Source organism: Panthera tigris, chromosome C1 (genome assembly GCF_018350195.1).
Source record: "Panthera tigris isolate Pti1 chromosome C1, P.tigris_Pti1_mat1.1, whole genome shotgun sequence".
Lineage (NCBI taxonomy): Eukaryota > Metazoa > Chordata > Mammalia > Carnivora > Felidae > Panthera > Panthera tigris.
The window spans coordinates 186,535,818-186,558,918 of record NC_056667.1 but is presented as its reverse complement, the minus strand read 5'-3'; the positions used below and the strand labels follow the sequence as shown (position 1 = coordinate 186,558,918).

Sequence of the window (23,101 nt, the reverse complement as noted above, 5' to 3'; positions counted from 1 at the left end):
GTTATTACCATTAAAACATTTAGCAGGCTGGGGAGCCTGGGTGGCTCAATCGACTTCAGCTTGGGTCATGATCTTGTAGTTTGTCAGTTTGAGCCCTGCATCAGGCTCTCTGCTGACAGCTCAGAGCCTGGAGCCTGCTTCAGATTCTGTGTCTTCCTCTCTTTCTCCCCCTCCCCCACTTGTGCTCAGTCTCTCTCTCTCAAAAATAAATAAACATTAAAAAAAATTTAGCAGGCTATTATTGTTCTTAGTTTTAAAACTGGTCTTTATATCTTACACATACTGTAGAGAGCAAGATGGTCTCTCAGGTCAAGCAGTAACTTATGTCACAAGCAACCAAGGGCATTCCACTTAAGACCCCATACTGCCGAAACCAGCACCAGCTGAGACATACTCAGAAAAGATAACCAATAGAAACATAAGAGGTTTGTCAATCAGGACTTATTAAGTCCTTTTTAAAATGGAAGATTTCTGCAGTAAACTGTCAAAACTTTCTTAACACTGACCCTTTCACATCTGACCACATCAAAAAGGTAGCTGCTGTCCAAGACCCTGCCTGACTGATCTCTGAACAAAATAGAGATCTTCCACTGCTTGACTATAATAAGCAGTAAGTTCTGTGAGCTGACCTGGACCAAACCAAGGCCACATCTCAACTGTGCAATCAAAGACTTCCTTTCCCCCGTTCTACCTTATTTGTTGTGTAACCTGTCTTGTGCTTTGCTTTCTGTAATGTGTAAGAAGTCAAGTTAAACAGGTAGTGAAATGTTGAGTCTGGAATCCTGAACCTGAGTTATAATTATACTAACCTTGCTCTAACACTGAAAAAAGCTGATACTGTGGAAAGACACAATTCATTTGTGCGCCTGCCTTCACAGCATGAGACACACTTACTTACAGATCAAACTAAATATCCATGGGGCTCCTGGGTGGTGCAGTCAGTTAAGCATCTCGACTAAGGTCATGATCTCACGGTCCGTGAGTTCGAGCCCCTCGTCAAGCTCTGTGCTGACAGTTTGGAGCCTACAGCCTGCTTGGGATTCTGTCTCTCCCTCTCTCTGCCCCTCCCCTGCTTGTGCTCTGTCTCTCAAAATAAAATAAAATAAACTTAAAAAAAAAACCCTAAATATCCAGGATTTGCTTCAAAACAATGTGGGGAGGGGAATGAGAGAGGACACAAAATGGGCCTGCTGAAGCTGAGTAATGGGGTACATGGAGTCTTTATAATCTTCTACTTGTCTCCTTGAAAACTTTCACAATAAAAAGTAAAAACAAACGCATCCCACAGCATGCCAGATAGTCCTAGGGTATCCTCCTCTATTCCACACAGGCATGAAATTTATAAGCAGGAAAGGGCACATTATTATCAAAAGTGACTGTCCCTAATTTTCACTTTTTAATTGGTTATTTTGAGACTCCCTATGTTTTATTTAAATATTCAATGCTGGAGTGCCTGGGTGGCCCGACTTGGGCTCAGGTCATGATCTCAATGAGTTTGAGCCCTGCACTGGTGCAGAACCTGCTTGGGATTCTCTCTCTGCCCTTCCCCCACTCTCATGGGTGTGTCCACGTGCGCTCTCACAACATAAATAAATTTAAAAGAATAAACATTCAATGCTAACCTAAAAAAATTTTTTTTAATCTTTATTTACTTTTGAGAAAGAGACCGAGTGAGCAAGCGAGCAAGGGAGGAATGGGGGAGGGGGGGGGGGGGGGACACACACAATCTGAAGCAGGCTCCAGACTGAGCAGTCAGCATACAGCTCAAGGCAGGGCTTGAACTCACAAACCACGAAATCATGACCTGAGCCAAGCTGGGATGCTTAACTGACTGAGCCACCCAGGCTCCCCTCAATGCTAACTTTTAAAGTTTTATTTCACAAACAAAATGGTTAAGTATTGTTCTATGAAACTGTGTGAGTTGTTACACAGGATGACTTGGAATAGTTTCAAGTGTGAATTATTCAAAAAGGAACAAATTGATACATGCAACATGGATTAGCTTCAAAAGCGGAAGTGAAAAAGCCAGACACAAAAAAACTATTACTTCACTTACATGAAATATCTAGAAATGACAAAATTATACAGACAGTGGTTGCCTAGAGCTCGGTATGACTGACTTGCAAATGGGCAGAGCTTTATTTTTTAAGAGGAAGTACTCTACACTGGATTGTAACTTGCACAGCTGTATAAATTCTACTAAAATGTATCAAACTGCACCATTTACAATAAGTGAGTTATACAGTATGTAAGCTATACTCAATAAATGCAGCTGGAAAACCATACTGCTCACTAATCATATTATACATGACCTGTGGTATACACCTAAAAAAAAAATCTCTTCCTCATGGCCTTGAGGAAATAAAAGAACACAAACAGAGGGATGCACTCTACAATGTGATTATTAAAACCAAAAGATGCCTTTAATCTTGCTATGTGTGCCTGCCACACGACAAGGAACACAGGTTGAGTTTTTACAATATTCTAAAAATAACAACAGTTCTTTCAGTATTGTCTTTGTATTCACATATTACCATGTTAACACAGTAATTTTTTTAGAAAGTATTTAGTTCTTTGTGAATCACTCTGTATATATGGCTTCATACACAGCGTATATATGCTATATACACAACAGAATAAATGTATTCCTTACTATGACCTGAGGTTTAAAAAGTTTTAAAAATTTCTTGGGGCTCCTGGGTGGCTCAGTCGGTTGAATGTCCACTTGATTTTGGCTCAGGTCACCATCCCAGAGTGGTGACATCCAGCCCAGCATCGGACTCTGCTGCTGAGCACGGAGCCTGCTTTAGATTTTCACCCCACCCTTGTGTGTGCCTTCTCTCTCTCAAACTCAAACAAAACACCAAAACAACAACAAAAGCATTCATATTAAAGCACGAATTTCATGCAAACCAATATAGTTTTATACCCCAGTGTTCTGAAAGATCATGAAAAGGGAGCTAATGATTTTGTACTACATATGCACTTTAATATATAATTTATATACTGTAATATTCACCCTTCTCAAGTGTACGACTTACTTTTTAGCATATTTTCCCAAAACTGTGCAACCACTATTAATTCCAGAACATTTTGTATGACTGTTTTATTAACAATCAGTAACTGCTATTAATCGCAAATATTTGGAAGTAAAATCATTATTTCAATATACTCAAGCCTTTAGTTATTTATCTATTACATGGAACCATAAACCACAATTTGAACAGTGACTTGCAGATAGATAGCATTAGAAACTGACAGAATACTCAAGACTTATTTTTGTGGAGAACACTCTTCATTAATAGAAACCAGTAATTTATTAAGAAACATGGTTAAGTGTTTTATGACCCAGGTCACTACAATTGCTAAGTCAATTCCTTCCTACCAATCAGAGGCACACAGTGGACTGCAGAGTTGCCCCTCTCTCTATCAGCATCCAGTGGACAGTACACAATGACTCCAATTTAGATGAAATTCATCCATATACACAAATTCAAAATATGACAGACCATGCTGGCTAAGAAAATTTGGGCACATGTGCAGAATTCTATTTAAGAATTTAGAAAAGAGTGCCAAGAAGCTGGGAAAACGTAAAATAGACATACTCCACGTTCCAAAGCTTTCCCAAGTCCCTTAAAATTTCTAATATTGCAATTACAGACAACTCCAATGAGAAAAAATAAGCAAAGCTAGCTTTTGGCTTTTACCATTTTATCTCTTAAAAAATAATAAGTAATGTACCAAGTGCAAATGGAACTGTATTTTCAAAAGTCTGAAGAAAACCTTAAAGTTTTCTCTAAACCAATATTTTGGAAAACTGATTGCAGATTTTCCGCACTCATACCAGTTTTTTGATTCATAGCTAGAATCTTACTATACATATTTTATCCATTTTTGCCTTAACAGCACATATATGAAAATTTTGTTTTTCGATGCTACATTTGTAGAACTCAGAAGACTGGCTAGCACATGGATAGCACTCAGTTTCTCATTCTTTCTAACAACTCTATAGCATCCTACTACACGAATGTCCCATTTCTCAATCAGCTCCGTGCTGATAAACTTCAAATTTCAAACTTTATTAAGACAACCAAATCTCAAATTGATTACCATCGGCCCAGATCTCTCCCTTAGGTATTAAACTTAAAAAATGACGATTTAACAGACACCGCAAGTTTCACAGCCCAAACTGGACCTTTTTAGTATCCTCCCGTCTCCAAAAAAAACCCAACCATCTTGTTTTTTTCTTCTCTTCGCTACCATCACAGCCCACTCACTTCATTAGCCAAACCCACCAGTTCTACCTTCAAATTTTCTCCTGGTATTTATTTCCCTCCGTAGCAACCTTAATCCAAGCAATTTCATCTTGTCTACATTGATGCAAAAATATTCTTCCTTTCTTTCTTGCCTCCTATAATCTATTCTTCACACAGCAAAGCAACTTCATTAAGACAAGTTTAGATCAAGTCATTCCTCTGCTTAAAACCTCTCAATCATTGCTCAAAACCACTAAGAATAAACCCCAAACTCCTCACCTTTACCTGTGAAATTCTAATACAGCTCCCGCTCACCTCTCTCACCAAGCTAAATGCTCTAACACAGATCCCTGCGCCCCAAACGGCGGGGCCACGTGTTCACTGAAACATGCCTCCCAGGCCCAAAGCCTTCCCCCACCTTTCAAGGCAGGAGGACACAAACGGCTCCCACGCGATCCTGAGCAGTGCTGTCTTCTTCTTACGTCTTTCCCTGTCCTCGCCGGCCCAACACCAGCCTCCCCCCTCCAATGGCTCAATCACCAACCTACCTTAAAGATGGCGTAGCCGACAGACGTTTCAAATAGCACCAACATGGTGAGGCCGGGTTAGGGCCCTGCGTGGCCCGCCGCGAGCTCTGTTATCAGTGAAAAGAAATCAAACTTTCGGCCCGAAAGGTCCGCAAGGCCGCAGCGGGCCAAGCACAAAGCCGCACGCCTCCTTGCAAAGAACCACACCACGTTGCCTAAAGATTCCACACCACACTGCGCAAAGAACGCCTGAAAGCGCCCCTCCTTCTCCAAGGATTCTGGGATATTGCGTCACTTCCGACGGAGAGCGTGCCGTTGCTTCCGATATGTTCCCGCCAACGGAGTTGGGGGGGGAGAGGGGGGAGAGAAAAAAAAAAAAAAAAAGACCGTGTTGTTGCGAGATTTCTTAGGGACTAAAGCGAGCTTTTAAGTGGCTGGACTGCAGGGAAATCCAAAAGGGGAAAAACTTCCCTTTTTATTATTTTTGAAATTCCCACCTAGGATATATTTTACTTTAAGGGAAATGCGCAGCAGTCTCGTCTGTTTACCCCAGGCATCTGGAATCTGGGAAATGCTAGCCCTTTAACTTTGCTCCCTGGATAGCCCTGCCTTGAAGTGAACTTCTCAGGGTGACACCATCCATGACTGTCGCTGTATTTGCGAGCATTCCTGGCCGTTCTCTTCTCTCTTGCAAATTGATTTTTAGCATAGATGTCTTTCATACATACGTACGCCTCTCCCATTTTTGCTGCAATGATTCTAGGGTATGCATTTAGACTTTATGTCCTTGTCTTAGTGTAATTTGCTTTTCTGGGACTTTTCAGTTTGAGTGACTGATTTCTAATACCTCAATTATTCCACAAGTCTGGCTTTCAATAGGAGTGAAATTTCCTTCCTCACTTCCCAGGCTTTATACGCGGATTGCGTGAAAGCATTAAGTTGCAACCTGATGAAAGTTTTGGAACACCAAGTAACTTGATTTTTTTTCAAGCAGCTCTGCAACCTGGGATCAAATCCTGGACTGAATAACAGGAAAGATGAAAGTGGCGGGGGTCGAGGGTGGCGTGGGGGTGGGAATGGGGGCTGGGGGGAATCAAGTGATGGGGGGAGGGAATACAGACAAGAGCATGGTTGATTATAGCCATAGGATTCGGTGTGATCAGGGAGGAAAGAGATACTAATATGGCTTGATTAGGAAAGGAAGGGTGAATGGAGTGGCTGGATGAAGTGGAAGCACCGTGTCTGTTTGTGGTGTTATATAATTTCACAATACATATCATCTTTTTTTATCTAGTTTTTTTTTTTTTTGAAGATTTTTTTTTTTTTTTTTTAAGTAATCGCTACATCCAACTTGAGGCTCAAACTTACAACCCCCAGGGTAAAAGTGTCATGCTCTACGGACACAGCCAGTCAGGTGCCCCTGTCTAGTTTTAACTGAAGAGTTATCTGCTAGAAGGAGCATTCTGTATCTTACACTTAATTATATCTGTATAGGGCATCATGTTGTACTAGTCACGAAGTAGGCTCTCATTAAATAATTCTTAACCATTTAATGAATGAATGTTTGCAGGAAGTAAAATTCTTTTTCTTGCATCTAAAGTTTGCATCTTTTGCTCAAAGAGAAATGAAACCACTTATTCAATAAGAAACCTTTTTACTGTGCTTCTCCAAAAAGTTGTCTTTGCACATTGCCATTTATATAATCAGCCCAGTGATGCATTAGTCAGGGGTTCAGAGCTGACTCTGGATTTGGATTTGGATCTTGGCCAAATAAAGTAATTCTCCGAAAAATTCCCTATTGCAAGAGAAAAGTAAGAGATTCAATACTTTATTAAATTAAACAAAGTACTAGATCAAGGGGAGATAGCACCAAGAAGTATAAGGAGGAGAATATGGGAGAATATAGATAACCCAGAAGAGGGATTTATTACTTTATTAGTGGTTTAACATGGTAAAAGGACAAAGGTAAGAAACATGGTTCTTTTGTTCACTCCCCACCCTCCAGCCCTATCCCTGTCCCAGCTGGAATATAATCTCCATGAAGGTTCATTGCTGGATGCCCAGTACCAAGTGAGTATCTGGCACATGGTAGGGACTCCATAAGTACGAATAGTGATGGGTGCATGAACGACTGGAATGAATAACGAGATTAAATTATTTCTAGGTGCTAGTAGAGGCTTCATGTACTTTTGGGGATGGACTGATAATAGCAAAAGAGATCCTTCTGTTACGAGACCTTTGATGTGCCTTGTAATAAATAGAAGGAGATGTTTTGGATCTTTCATGTAGTTCAAGTAGTAAACATCTTTTATGTAGTCAACAACTATGAATGTTTACTCTCTGTCAGGCTTTATTATAGGCACTAAGACATACCAATGAATAAAACATGGAAAAACCTCCACACTTCATGAAACGTATATTCTGGTAAGGGGAAACTAAATAAGTAAATATCTAGTATATTAGAGAGTACTAGATACTACAGAGAAAAATAAAGCAGGACAGGGGAATAAGATATTCCAGGATGGTAAGGAAAGGCCTCATTTAAGTGACATTTGAATAAATTACTTTAGGGACTCAGTCAGTTAAGTGTCCAACTCGTAGTTTTGGCTTGGGTCATGATCTCACGGTTTGTGAGTTCAAGCCCCTCATCAGGCTCTGTGATGATAGTGCCCCTCCTGTGCACATGCACTCACTCTCTCTCTCTCAAAACAAATAAGTAAACTTAAAAAAGAAAGAAAGCAAATATGGCAAAACACTAACAATTAAAAAAATGACTTTAGGGAGCCAACCATCGTGATATCTAGAGGAAAAGTATTTCAGGCAAAGAGAACAGTTTATTCAAAGACACCAAGCAGGAGTGTGCCTGGTATGTTCTCAGAACAGTATGACGGGTATTGGAGTGACTATAAATGACCCCATTTTAAAATAATGAATTAACATTTTTATCAGTGTAACAATTAGTATTTTTTTTCAGTGCTCATAATATGCATCATATGATATAATCCTTAAACAAATTTAGACAATAGGTACTCTTTTTTTTAAGTCAACTCTTTTGTTTGTTTTTTTTTTTAGAGAGAGGAAGAGCAAGTGTGCACGTGCATGCACAAACAGGGGAGAGAGGCAGAGGGAGAGAGAATCTTTTTTTTTTTTTATGTCTATTTATTTTTGTAGAGAGATAGAGCGTGAGCGGAGGAGGGGCAGAGACAGGGAGACACAGAATATGAAGCAGGCTCCAGGCTCTGAGCTGTCAGCACAGAGCCCGATGCAGGGCTTGAACCCGTGAACCATGAGATCATGACCTGAACTGAAGTCGGACACTTAACCAACTGAGCCACTGAGCTCCCTGAGAGAGAGAATTTTAAGCATGCTCCACACTCAGCATGGAGCCCAATGTGAGACTTGATCTCATGATCCTGGGATCATGACCTGAACCAAAATTAAGAGTAGGATGCTCAACTGACTGAACCACCCAGGTACCCCAATAGGTACTCTTATTATTACCCCCATTTGCCTTTTCAGAGAAGTTAAGAACCCAAGATAACACAATCTCCCTCACTGTATCCTTTAGGAATCCCCAGAGGATGGGCCATAGAGACTGTTTCTATTATAGAATTGAGCTGCTGCCTGTCGCTTTGTATTCCCTTGCAGACTCCCTGGTGTCTGCTAGTATTGCCATCTTTCTGCTGTTAACTGCTGCCACATTTTTGAACACAGGCGATGTCCACACCATTGCCCATTTTCTGCAGACTACCACCATCAGGGGTTCTTGTTCTTCTCCAGGTAGGAAGGAAGCAGCTTTTGTGCTTCCTAACCTGTTCTTCGGTGAGACATATTTTTCTTTTTGCAAAAGTCCTCTCCTTCCAGAGACCACAGGTACTTGGAGGAAAGAGAGGTAGTTAGGACATAGGTTGGAAACAGGCTCAAACTTCTGTTCTAACAGCCATGTTTTACTTCTCAGTCTGGCTCATGCAACTAAATACAGGATGGTTTCCTCTCATGAGCCTATTGTTGCTCTCTTCAATCTGTCGTTTTCTGAGGACTTCCTGCCATCAGATCAGTGTCTCCGATCAGTACCTGAATGAAATCTTAAAAAAAATTTTTTTTAAATGTTTATTTATTTTTGAGAGAGAGAGCTACAGAGAGTGAGTGGGGGAGGAGCAGAGAGGGAGAGGGAGACGCAGAATCTGAAGCAGGCTCCAGGCTCCGAGCTGACAGCACAGAGCCCGACACAGGGCTCTAACTCATGAACCGTGAGATCATGGCCTGAGCTGAAGTTGGACTGAGCCATGCAAGTGCCTCTGAAATCTTTTTTTTTCTTAAGATTTTATTTTTAAGTAATCTGTACATCCAGTCTCAAACTCACAACCCTGAGATCAAGAGTTGCACGCTTTACTGACTGAGCCAGCCAGGCACCCCCTGAATGAAAATATTAATGTCTTTCCCTTATTTACCCTACATACTCTAGACCCTGTGTAAATCAAGAGCATCTGTTTCAATTGAGTGCCTATTTTAGTTGAAAAGTTCCCTGAACATTAAAAAATTTTTTCCTGAACATTGAGACATAACAGTTTGAATAGCCTCCAGAGAGGGCAGTCTACCCAGAAAACACAGAGGTGATATGTTTTGGGGAGCCAGCTCTTCAAAACAGCCCAAGAAAATCTCATCTCTGACCAGTTAAATTATACTTACACTCTTTCATCATTTTCTTGTGAGCTTGTACAAAATGAGCAATTCCCTCTAAAGTTATTAACTCTGGATTCATGGTCAAAATTGAGTTTCTTACTTGTAAAACTAAGGTCCAGATACTGAACTACATCATGGTATGGGCCTGAACAGACTATTAGCTGGTCTCTAGTTTTGACATCAGCACCTCTGATCCAACTTCAACGTTCCTTGCCCTCAGGGGACTTACTTTTTCAAAAAATAAGATCTATGCATGTTTAACAATTATAAAATTATAAAAGATAGCTCATTCATTTATATGCCTACAACATACTAGACGCTATACTTTGTTCTGGTCATTCAAAGACGTACAATACATAATCTGTGCCCTGAAACTGCTGCTGATTGATGGGGAAAGCCTACTAGTACAAACACAATTACAATGTAGCAGAGGGGCACCTGGGTGGCTCAGTCCGTTAAGCGACGGACTTCGGCTCAGGTCATGGTCTCATGGTTCAGGAGTTTGAGCCCTGTGTCAGGCTTTCTGCTGACAGCTCAGAGCCTGAAACCTGCTCCACATTCTGTGTCTCCCTCTCTCTCTGCCCCTCCCCCGTGCTCTCTCTCTCTTAAAAATAAACATTAAAAAACCAAACAATGTAGCAGGAGTTCAAATCTCAGCTTCATCTCCTACTATTTAATGGATCTTAAGTCCTCGGGTAAATGATTTAAGTTCTTTGGCACTTTTCTAGTATGTAAAATAGAAGTAACATCTACCTCAAAGAGTTATTGTGACTATTAAACAAGATAGTATCTTTGTTTGACTTATTCTAAGTGCTCAGTAAATGGCACGTAATTAAATTAAATTAAGACAATAATTCAAATAGACCATAGGAGGGAGATATCAAGAAGGAAACTAAAGAAATGTGGGACAAAATTCACACCACTTGCTTCCACTAAGGGTAAACATACATATCACATCCTACAGATAGGAAACAAACATACAAACACAACTTTGTGCCCCAAGGAAACAAAAACAAAACACAACGAAACCAGGTTTCAGTTCTAGATCCGGGATTAAGTGAAATTTTGAGACTTTGTGTAACTTATACTCTCAAACACAAACAACTCTATCCCTGCCTTTTGCAATGCTAATACCTGAAGATAAGGGAAAAGCTTTACAGACGAGATACACCTGTGAGAAAATCGCTGTTTGGTTTTTTTTTTCCTCTGTTAACAGAACCTTGGTAACCAAACTGAGTAATTTCCTTTTAATATACGTTTTGTGTATACTCAATAGGAGTGTCTTTGTTTAGGGTGGGGGGTGGCCATGTGACCAATAATGTAACTAACCTTGGAGACTGCGTTCAACCCAATGGGCAATCAATCAATCATGCCTATGTGATGAAGTCTTTATAAAAACTCTGTACCTGGAAGCTCAAATGAGCTTCCCTGGTTGGTAGTCCTCTATGAATATTGTCAAACATCAACACTGGGAGAGTAACAATGTGTCAACTGCATGAGAAAGGACATTGAAAGTTTTATGTTTGAAGTGCTCCCAGATTTTTGCCTTTTATGTGCTCCTTTCATGAGCTGATTTTGATATGTATCCTTTCCCTTTAAGAAATAGTAATCATGGCGGGGGTGGGGGGTGGGGGGGGGGCGGGCGGAGGGGCCCTGGCTGGCTCACTCTGTGGAGCATGAAACTCTTGATCTTGGGGTTGTGAGTTTGAGCCCCACTTTGTGTGTGGGGATAACTTAAAAATTAAAAAATTTTTAAAAATTGTAACCATGAGGGGCGCCTGGGTGGCTCAGTCGGTTAAGCGTCCGACTTCAGCTCAGGTCACGATCTCACGGTCCGCGAGTTCGAGCCCCGCGTGGGGCTCTGGGCTGATGGCTCAGAGCCTGGAGCCTGCTTCCCATTCTGTGTCTCCTTCTCTCTCTGCCCCTCCCCCGTTCATGCTGTGTCTCTCTCTGTCTCAAAAATAAACGTTAAAAATAAAAAAATTAAAAAAAAATTGTAACCATGAGTATAAAACAGCTTTTAGTAAGTTCTGTGAGTCCTTCTAGTATTACCAAACCTGAGGGTGGTTTTGGAAACTCTCTAAAATTTGCATTTAGTGTCAGAGTAAGGGCAGTCTTGTGGAAAGTGTGTGCTCCCTAAACATGATAGTTGGCTCTAAACCTTACAGTTTGGCTAACTCCAGGCATATGGATTTAGTAAAAAGACAAGAGAACTTTAAAATGATTCACTTGGTTTATGTAACACATATATGAATGAGCCTGAATGTGTGGTAGAACGGAAATCTAAATAGAGTAGGACCTGTTGTTTCTAACTTGTCTGGAGCTTCATGATCTCTTGAGAAGTATAAGGGTTCTGGAGGCATGACTTTTTCTCTCTCCTTTCTCAAAGGGAAATAGGAAAGTCTTATGGAAATATACAAATGAACTAAGCCACATTGGAGAGAAAAGCTCTATATATGGACAAGGTGTTAATAAATCTTAAAGTTGTGCCCCTAGATTGGTCTATTATCTGCACAAGTATTACATAACAGTGCATAATGACATAAGGGGAGATCCAGTTATAAAATTCTTCAGAAATTCCTAGCTTGCCCAAAATTCAAATAAGATTCTTCTATTGTGTGAAATATTTTCTGAGTAAACATGCAGCCTACTTTGCATATTTCCAAAAAAAAAAAAAAGATAGATTATAACTTATCTAAAGTTTAACAAAACTCTTATTTTGATTGACTTACAGAGATTAATACTTGTATGACTTGTATTCATATCTTGTCTGCTCTGATAACTCTTTAAAAGATTACAATTTTGGGGGCGTCTGGGTGGCTCAGTCAGTTAAGTGTCTGACTTCGGCTGAGGTCATGGTTCATGGGTTCGAGCCCTGCATTGGGCTTTGTACTGACAGCGTGGAACCTGCATAGAATTCTCTTTCCCCCTCCTCTCTCTGCCTCTCCCCTGCTCGCACTTTCTCAAAATAAATAAATAAATAAACTTTTAAAAAAATTAAAAATTTTTTCTCCGATAAATTTTAAAAATATCGTCCTCACATTCAAACTTCAAATTCAAAATAGTAAAACTGTTATACACCTAAACTTTATTTGGAGTTTCCTAGACAAACCACAAAGAGGTTCACTTTCACCTGGTAAATGGAGATGATGTTAATCATAATTAAATATATTTGGCATTCTCCAGATATTTAATTATTTTATCACTACTATGAAAATTCTCTTGTCTCTCAAGCTCAAAATCTGAGAAGAGCTGCTAAATAAAAAAGAAAAGCTCAGAGTGCCTGGCTGGCTCAGTTGGTAGAGCATGTGACTCCTGATCTTGGGGTTATGAGTTCAAGCCCTCTGTTGGGTATAGAGATTACATATATATACATATATATATTACATATACATATATATATATATATATAATCAAAATGATATCAATTTTTGGTAGGAGTAGGATTCAGTAATTGTGTACTTTTTAGGTTGGCTAGAAACATGCTCATGTTCACATACAAAGACAGTGCATTAGTTTCCTATTGTTGTAACAAATTACCACAAATTTAGTGGCTTAAAACAACACAAATTTGTTGTCTGATAGTGGTAGGTAAAAAATGGGCTTCATGGGGCTAAAATCAGTGTGTCAGCAAGACATCTAGAGCTTGTAGGCTCCAGGAGAGAAACTTTTTTGCCTTTTCCAACTTCTGAAGGTTTCCCACATTCATGGCTCGGCTTCAGTTGTTACATGTCCTCCTCAGACTCTATCTTGCCTCCTTCTTTTAATTATAAGGACTCTTATGATAATATTGGGTGCATCTGAATAATTAAGAATAACCTCCCTATCTCAAGATTCTTTTTTTATTTAAGCCAATAACTTTTTATTTAAGGAATTTTACATGTGATTGCTGCCACTGCCAATCACCATAGTTCCTCCAAAGTCAGAATCATAATCTTCAAAAAATTCCTTTTGAAAAGAACTTTTTGGGGGTGCCTGGGTGGCTCAGTTGGTTGTGTGTCCAACTTTGGCTGCGGGCATAATCTCATGGTTTGTGAGTTTGAGCCCTGCATCAGGCTCTTTTCTGTCAGTGCAGGGGCCCGCTTTAGATCCTCTGCTCCCTCCCCATCTCTCTCTCTCTAAAATAAATAAAGTTAAAAAAAAAAAAAAAGAACTGTTGTTCAATCCACACTTGTCACTGTCAGTCCAGAGTTCTTTCAGTTGGACTTTTTTGATCTCCACTTGAACATGGACAGACTTTTAAAATTCTCCACCTGTAACCTTTGGTGATCCAATTTCTTTAGGGCCACGTTCAGGATCACAGTCGATGGATCTGCCTGGTTCTCAATTTCAAATACCCTCTGAATGTGAATGAGTTCAAATCATATTCACTCCTAAACTACCACACCCTAGAACTGTACAGATTGTTGAGATATGCCAATACCTAAAATTAAAAAAAAAAATACGATTAGGTCTCTCACAAGTTTTAGCAGATAGATGTCTTATAATTCTTTCCCACAGATCTAACATATAAGAAATGTGAATAAAGGAAACCACATATGTACTCTATGAGGTGTTTCCAACAATGTAGGTCTACAGAAAAAGCCTGGTTGGGATAGACCTCAATTCCCATCTCAAGATTCTTTTTTTTTTTTTTTAATGTTTTTTAAACATTTATTTATTTTTGAGACAGAGAGAGAGCATGAACAGGGGAGGGTCAGAGAAAGAGGGAGGCACAGAATCTGAAACAGGCTCCAGGCTCTGAGCTGTCAGCACAGAGCCCGACGCGGGGCTTGAACCCACAGACCGCGAGATCATGACCTGAGCTGAAGTCGGACGCCCAACTGACTGAGCCACCCAGGTGCCCCTCCCATCTCAAGATTCTTAACTTAATTGCATTTGCAAATTCCTTTTGCTATGTATGGTAACATTCACAGGTTCTAGGACTAGAAATGGGCATTTTTTGGTGGGGGCATTATTCTGCCTATCACAGAGAGGCACCATAACTCTCAAAAAATCAGTTACTCTTAAAAAAAATCAGTTATTCTTGGGGGGCCTGGGTGGCTCAGTCAGTTAAGTGTCTGACTCTTAGTTTTGGCTCAGGTCAGAATCTCACGGTTCGTGAGTTCAAGACCTGTGTAAGGTTCTGCACTGGCAGTGTGGAGTCTGCTTGGGAATCTTTCTCCCCTCTCTCTCATTCCCTCTCCCCCTCAAAAATAAATAAATAAACATTAAAAAAAATTTTTTTTGAATCAGTTCCTTTTTTTTCAAAAAGATGAGTGATTTTATTTCTAGGTACCTGGAAATAATATGGTAATTTAAGAAAAACAGCCGTTTTTTTAAGGAATGCATTCTGAACCACCCAGAGCCCCCCCATTTTTTAAAAGTTTATTTTATTTTGAAAGAGAGAGAGAAAGAATGAGTGGCAGAAGGACAGAGGGAGAAGGAGACAGAGAGAATCCCAAGCAGGTTCCATACTCTGCACTGAGCCCTACAGGGGGCTTCATCTCATGACTGTGAGATCATGACCTGAGCCAAAATGAAGAGTCAGACACTCAATCAACTGTCAAGGAAAGCATTCTAAAGTATGTAGAGATGAAATGACATGTCTGGAGTTTGCCCTAAGAGAATTCAGGAGAGAAAGAAGACGACAGAGAGGAAGGAAGTGTGCCAAATCTTGATGCTTTTTGCATCTGGGTGATGTATATTTGGGGATGTGAAAAGGTGGCTAAAGAAGATACAATTTGAGTCCTGCTAAATAGATGAGAAACCTATAGAGAGTGATCCAAGTGAAGAGAACTTTCCCTCACCTTTTAAAATGTTTTGTATTTTATGATGCTTTGGCATCTTAGGACCTTAGGGACCCAGAGAGAAACTGCCCCTCCCAGAGGTAGTAAAGAACTTGCCTGAGAATAAGCCTTTGATAAGCAAACCAACCAATCCTGAGTCCACCCCTCCTTTTACCAGGTTCCTGCAATTGAGGACACTAACCTCCCACCCTAAATCACTCTTGGGCCAGGTACTGGGCACCAGGGAACCATTCTTATAGCTGGGAGTCCAGGGAAATCAAACTATCCAATCCTAAACCTGCTTAGTTTGCTTATCCTGCCTCACCCCTTCCTCCCCATGAAAACCCAAAGAAAAGCTTTAGCCTACACTTTCCCCTCACTCTGTCTACTTCATGGTGCTTGCCGTGTGTGGTCTTGTGTGGTGTGCCATGCCTCCTGCTTCTAGGGATCCATGAGTATAAAAACTTCTTCCTTTATGCCAGTTTCTGTGTCTCCATGTCTTACGATACCTGACTAAAACAAATCTCGAGTACATTTTAAAGTAATCATGCCCTTCCTAAAACAAAACCATATGAGGAGTTAGAAGAATATTACAGATGTAAGCTCAGCAAAAGTAGAGCCTTTATGTGTTTTGTCCACTGCTGAAAGTGGAACGCAACTGTAAAAAACAAACCAACAAACAAACCAACAAACAAACAAACCTATGTGGCATTTACATGGCAAGTGGATGGTGGGCTACAATGAACCCAGTATCTGTCGATGAAAAGATGGTTAGTCATGAGATGCAGTGGCAAAACATTTGGCAGAATTATTGCCTGAGATGACTTGAGCAGCAGACTATGTGTCTACTGACTCCTGGGGGAATGGAAAATAGAAACTTAATAGAGGTTATTTTTAACAGTGTGTGGCAAGATAGTATAAGAAAGGGATGAGATCAGGAAAGAATTCCCTCATGGGTTTGTTAGAAGAAATAGAAGGGAATAGAATCTAAAATTTGGAAACTCACAGGTAAAACTTCTGCTTCTATACCTCACTTATAAGAAATTAGGGGCAGCAGGGTGTCTCAGTCGGTTGAACGTCTGACTTTGGCTCAGGTCATGATCTCATAGTTCATGAGTTCCAGCCCTGTAATGGGCTTGCTGCTGTCAGTCAGCTCAGAGCCTGCTTTGGATCTTCTTCCCTACCCGCTGCCACCTCTGCCCCTTCCCTGCTTGTGTTCTTTCTCTCAAAAATAAATAAATCTTTAAAAAAAATAAGAAGAAATTAGTTAAGGAAGGCTATGAGCTTTTCCTTTGCCTCTTTTTCTTTCCCCTTCATTTCCTTTTCTTTCTTTCTTTCTTTCTTTCTTTCTTTCTTTCTTTCTTTCTTTCTTTCTTTCTTTCTTTCTTTCTTTCTTTGACTTTCCCTTCCTGAACTATTCCATCCCAAAGTCATTAGGTGGAGCTGAGAAGCTAAGTGACAACATGGTGTCACCTGGACAGAGGGGTCAGAGGCTGACTGGGGTAAGAAGGGTGTCCTTTGGTGGGGAGACCTACCAATGGATGTTAGAACTTGGATAGGAGGAGGAAGACATTCATTCAGATGGTTGCCCAGTACAGGATATTGGAGCTTGAGTGGAGTAAGGGCATCCTTATGGAGTAACAGACTGTTATGAGCTATCAGAACCATCAGAGGTGTTGACTCACCCCCACAGAAAAAGAACTTTACAATATTTACCCAATGGGATTTCAAAATGATGTGATCCTATCGCTTCTTGGCCTTTTGGCTAAGATCAAGTGTAGTATCAAAACGATGTGATCCAGTGAGAACTGTGCGTTTAATTCTTCCTTGCTCTGAATGAGAGTGTTTCAATTTTCCTGTCTTTGTTGCATTATCAATGGGCATGGGTGTGTCTGGGCAGATTATTTGTCTTTTTAGTTCATAGGTCACCAGTCCATAAAGAGCCATATCTGAACCTGATAGAGAAAACTGGACATTACCTGGAGAGCTTGCACTTTGAGCTGAATATATTTACTGGGTGGAACTTTGGGCTGTCCTCTTTGGGGATGGGGAGAGTATTATCTATACAAAGGAAAAATATTTGGTGACAAAAAGAGCTGACTCTGCCACAGGCTGCCTAGATGGTCACAAATCTCTTTTCCTTTCATTAAGTCACAAGAAAATGACATATTCCAGGCTTACTTGGTTGGGGCCATGAGTCTTGATTCTGGCCAAGAAGATATGGGTAGAAGTCATGTCCCATTTCTTGCCTGCCTTATTATTTCTTTTGACCTTTTGAATGCAGAGAGGATCCAGTCCACATCTCTGAGAAGACCTTGGAACAGGGACTAGTAAATGGTCACCCATGGGTGAAATCCAGCCCGCCACAGTGTTTGTAAATAAAGGTTTATTGGAACATAGCCATGTCCATTTATTTGTTTATTTTTTATGCTGCTTTCATGCCACAATTGCAGAACGGTGACAGTATGTTCCAAAAAACCTAAAATATTACTATCTTTTATAGAAAATGTTTGCGGGGTGCCTGAGTGGCTCAGTCGGTTGAGCGTCTGACCTCGGCTCAGGGCATGATCTCACAGTTCGTGAGTTCGAGCCCCGCTTCAGGCTCTGTGCTGACAGCTCAGGGCCTGGAGCCTGCTTCAGATTCTGTGTCTCCCTCTCTCTCTGCTCCTCCCCTGCTCACACTCTGTCTCTCTCTCAAAAATAAGTGAAGATTAAAAAAAAAAAAAAAGAAAATGTTTGCATATACCTGCCTCAGAAGATGGTGCCACCATGAGTTGATAGGAGACAGAATCCTTGAATCAAAATATGAAGAGCTGCCTGCTGAACACTCAATTCAGGCTGTGATATGAATGAAAAATAGTTTAATTTTGTTAAAATATTGAAATAATTGAGTTATTTGTTAGTAGCTAGTTACCTTATTACTAAAATATTGCTTTCCCCAGTACCTAGATTAGTGCCTGGCTCATGGCAGGAACTAAATAATTATTTGTCTACAAAAGTAGTATATTAACAGTATAACAAACAATCTAAATATTACCTCAAAAAATTAACTTAGAATTTGGAAGTCCCTGTAATCCTTCATCCAGAAATAACCATTGTTAAGAGTTTGATGTATATGATTGTAAGTTTTGTATGTATGTATATGTATATATATATATATGTATATGTAGATATATATATATATATATCTACATATACATATATGTATGTATACACACACACACACACACACACACACACACATCTGTATATATATCAGATAACTTGACCTAGTGGATTAAGATAATGGACTCTAGAGCAAGACTGCCTGGGTTCAAATTCTAGCTTTTAGTTTATGAGCTCTTGCACAAGTTACTTACTTAAACTATTCCCCATTTTGCTCACTTACAAATGGTGTTATTATACACTTATCACACAGGGTCCTTGTGAAGATTAAATGAAATAATGTAGTATGCTTAAGGAAGTATCTTACAAATGGTGTTTGCTATTAATAGTAATAGTAATAGTAATAGTAATAGTAATAGTAATAGAACTACTTTAGTAGCCGTTTTCTTCCCCCACAGAAATATGAATCATAGAATTTCCCCCATCAAATATAGCTCAGGCATTCTTCCAAGTCAGTATCTACAGATTAATCTTATTTAATTAACTAATTAATTATTAAGTTTAAAATTTTAATTCCAGTATAGTGAATATACAGTGTTATATTAGTTCCAGGTGTGCAATATAGTGATTCAACAATTCTATACATTACCCAGTGCTCATCCTGATAAGTGTACTCTTTAATTCCCATCACCTATTTCACCAATCCCCTCACCCCTTCAGTTTGTTCTCTATAGTTAAGACTCTCTCTCTTTTCCTTTGCTCATTTGTTTTGTTTCTTAAATTCCACATATGAGTGAAATCATGTGGTATTTGTCTTTCTCTGACTTATTTCTCTTAGCATTATACTCTCTAGCTCCATCCATGTTGTTGCAAATGGTAAGATTTCATTCCTTCTTATGGCTGAATAATATTTCATTGGGTATATATACCACATCTTCTTATCCATTTATCTATGGATGGAGACTTGGGCTGCTTCCATAATTTGGCTACTGTAAATAATGCTGCAATAAACATAGGGGTGCATGTATCCCTTTGAGTTAGTGGTTTTATTTATTTGTTTATTTTGAGGGGTAAACACCCAGTAGTGTGATGACTGGATCATAAGGTAGTTCTATTTTTAATTTTGTGAGAAATTTTCATACTATTTTCCACAGTGTCTGCACCATTTTGCATTCCCACTAACAATGCATGAGAGTTCCTTTTTCTCCACATCCTCGCCAACACTTGTTTCTTGTGCTGTTGATTTTAGCCATTCTGAACAGTGTGAGGTGATATCTCATTGTAGTTTTGATTTGCATTTTCCTGATGATAAGTGTTGTTGAGCATCTTTTGATGTATCTGTTGGCCATCTGTATGTCTTCTTTGGAGAAATGTTTGTTCATGTCTTCTACCCATTTTTAAAATGGATTATTTGTTTTTTGGGTGTCAAGTTGTATAAGGTCTTTATATATTTTGGGTACTACCCCTTTACTGGATATGTCATTTGCAAATATCTTCTCCCATTCAGTAGGCTGCCTTTCAGTTTCGTTGATTGTGTCCTTTGCTGTGCAGAAGCTTTTTTCTTTCTAAGTAATCTCTACACCCAATGCGGGCTCAAACTCACAACCCTAAGATCAAGAGTCACATGCTCTACCAACTAAGCCAGACTGGTGCTCCAAGAAGCTTTTTATTTTGATGTAGTCCCAAGTTTATTTTTGCTTTTATTTCCATTGTCCCAGGAGACATATCTAGAAAAATGTTGCTACGGCCAATGTCAGAGAAATTACTGCCTGTGCTCTTTTCTAGGATTTTTATGGTTTCAGGTCTCACATTTAGGTCTTTAATCCATTTTGAGTTTATTTTTGTGTTATGGTGTCAGAAAGTGGTTCAACTTCATTCTTTTTCGCAACACCATTTGTTGAAGAGACTGTCTTTTTCCCTTTGTATGTTTTTTTCCTCCTTTGATGAATACCATGTAATTGTGGGTTTATTTCTGGTTTTTCTATTCTGTTCCATTGCTCTATGTCTCTATTTATGTGACAGTACCATACTGTTTTGATTACTACAGCTTTGTAATATAACCTGAAGTCTGGAATTGGGATACCTCCAGTTTTGTTTTTCAAGATTGCTTTGGCTATTCAGGGTCTTTTGTAATTCCATACAAATTTTGGGATTGTTTGTTCCACTTCTGTGAAAAATGCTGCTGGTAGATTCGTCTCATTTTAACAAGTGATTGCATAGGATTCTATTCCACGTATGTAGTATAATTTATGTATCTAATTCCCCACTGATAGACAGGAAATTGTATACAGTTTTTCAGCTCTTACCAACAATGCTGTAGAGAACATTCTTGAATATATGTGCTATGAACAATTGTGTCAGCACTACTAAAGGATACATTCCTAGAACAGGAATGTCATGTCAAATTTCTGCATATATAAAATTTTGATATTCTCAATTTGTCCTCCAATAAAACTGTATCATTTACACTCCTTCTATCCATGATTCAGAGTATTCATCTTAACAACCCATGACAATAATAGGCATTATCTATCTTTGCAAAACAGGTAGGTAAAATATTCTATCTCATTTTTTTAATGTTTATTTATTTCTGAGAGAGAGAAAGAGAAAGTGAGAGACAGAGAGAGAGAGAGGATGAGTGGGGGAGGGGCAGAGAGAGAGAGAGAGACAGACAGAGGATCTGAATTGGGCTCTGCACTGACAGTAGAGAGCCTGATGCAGGGCTTGAACCCATGAACTATGAGATCATGACCTGATCATTGGCTGAGCCACCCAGGCGCTTGTATCTCATTTTTAAAAAGATTTTTAAGTAATCTTTACACCCATCGTGGGGCTCAAAATCACAACCCCAAGATCAAGAGTTGCATGCTCCACTAACTGAGCCATCCAGTCACCCCTGTATCTCATTTTAATGTGTATTTCTTTTGTTATTATTAGAGATGCTATCCTTCTTTTCATAGGAAAGGGATTAGGATAAAAACAATCAGCTCTGAAAACATCACACTTGGTTAGACTTATTTGAGAACAAAGAAAGCTCACAACTCCTTCAGTGTTTGAGCAAGGGAACCAATGAAGACTAAACTGATACTTAGGAAACATTATCAACCCTTGTACCATTGCAAAGGCTAACATTCATTCCTCTACTACTGTGTTTTTTAAATGATAGTTTTGTTTTATCCCAAAATGTCTCCTTTAAAAATACCTTATCGAGGCGCCTGGCTGGTTCAGTCAGTTACGTGTTCAACTTCAGCTCAGGTCATGATCTCGTGATTCTTCAGTTCCAGCCCCACATCAGGCTCTGTGCTGACAGCTCAGAGCCTGGATCCTGCTTCAGATTCTGTGTCTCCCTCTCTCTGGCCTTCCCCCACTTGCACTCTGCCTCTCTCTGTCTCAAAATAAACAGTAAAATAATAATAATAAATACCTTATCAACTGGTGGGAATGCAAACTGGTGCAACCATTCTGAAAAACAGTATGGAGTTTCCTCAAAAAATTAAAAATAGAACTACCCTACGATCCAGCAATTGCACAACTAGGTATTTATCTAAGAGATACAGGTGTGATGTTTTGAAGGGGCACATGCACCCCCATGTTTATAGCAGCACTATCAACAATAGCCAAAGTATGGAAAGAGCCCAAATGGCCATTGATGGATGAATGGATAAAGAAGATGTGGTATATATACAATGGAGTATTACTCAACAATCAAAAAGAATGAAATCTTGCCATTTGCAACTCCCTGGATGGAACTGGAAGGTATTATGCTAAGTGAAATTGGTCATAGAAAGACAAATATCATATGACTTCACTCATATGAGGACTTTAAGAGACCAAACAGATGAACATAAGGGAAGGGAAACAAAAATAATATAAAAACAGGGAGGGGAACAAAACATAAGAGAGTCTTAAATATGGAGAACAGAGGGTTGCTGGAAGGGTTGTGGGAGAGGGGATAGGTTAAATGGGTAAGAGGCACTAAGGAATCTACTCCTGAAATCATAATTGTTGCACTATATACTAACTAATGTGGATGTAAATTAAAAAATAAATTAAAAAAATTAAAAATTAAAACAAAACAAAGCAAAACAAAACAAACAAGAATACCTTATCAAATCAATGATGGTCAAGTCACTACCATAAATATAATAAAGGGGGCTTGGGAAATTGCAAATTCCTGATTCAGCAATCATGTTACTTTCATTGGCTAAGGACATTTGAATTGTTTCTACTTTTTGGCTATTATGAATAATGCTGCTACAAACATTTATGTACAAGTTTCTGTGTAGACATATGTTTTCACTTCTTTTGGATACATACGTAGTATATACATGACATTCCTGAGTCATATTTAATTCTATGTTTATCTGCACAGTGCCTGCTATATAATAGGTGTTCTATAAACATTTACTGGATGAAGTAATACATAAATGATTTTGCTGTTAAGAAACAGTTACTTGTAATTCTTCAGTGAATACACTGTCAGAGTTTTTCTTATGTGTGCACATTTATATGTTTCTTTACAGAAAAATAAGACTATACTGGGCTGCCTGGGTGGCTCAGTCAGTTGAGCGTCCAACTTTAGCTCAGGTTATGATCTCATGGCTCATGGTTTCAAGCCCCGAGTTGGGCTGTATGCTGACAGCTCAGACCCTGGCAACTGCTTCATATTCTGTGTCTCCCTCTCTGCCCCCCCCCTCATGCTCCCCCTCAAAAATAAATAAGTTTTTTAATTTAAAAAATAAGAAAAAACAATTCTGTGTTT

At 39.4% G+C, this 23,101-nt stretch overlaps 1 protein-coding gene, 1 non-coding gene and 1 pseudogene across 3 annotated transcripts in view; 1 reads left to right on the top strand and 2 right to left on the bottom strand.

Annotated features, from left to right (window-relative positions):
- Positions 1-5,052, bottom strand: part of NOP58 (NOP58 ribonucleoprotein) — a 33,814-nt gene extending 28,762 nt beyond the window's left edge. For both annotated transcript variants that reach the window (XM_007089981.3, XM_042995082.1), the window contains exon 1: positions 4,805-5,052. In XM_007089981.3, the coding sequence (XP_007090043.1) occupies positions 4,805-4,849 (45 nt within the window). In that variant the 5' untranslated portion in view covers positions 4,850-5,052. The remainder of the gene's footprint in view (positions 1-4,804) is intronic.
- Positions 5,053-13,940: 8,888 nt separating this feature from the next.
- Positions 13,941-14,072, bottom strand: LOC122241759. Its single transcript, XR_006221982.1, has one exon. It is a non-coding gene; the product is annotated as a small nucleolar RNA SNORA18 (small nucleolar RNA).
- Positions 14,073-16,979: 2,907 nt separating this feature from the next.
- LOC122241575 lies at positions 16,980-17,130 on the top strand (annotated as a pseudogene).
- The last annotated feature ends 5,971 nt before the right edge of the window (positions 17,131-23,101 follow it).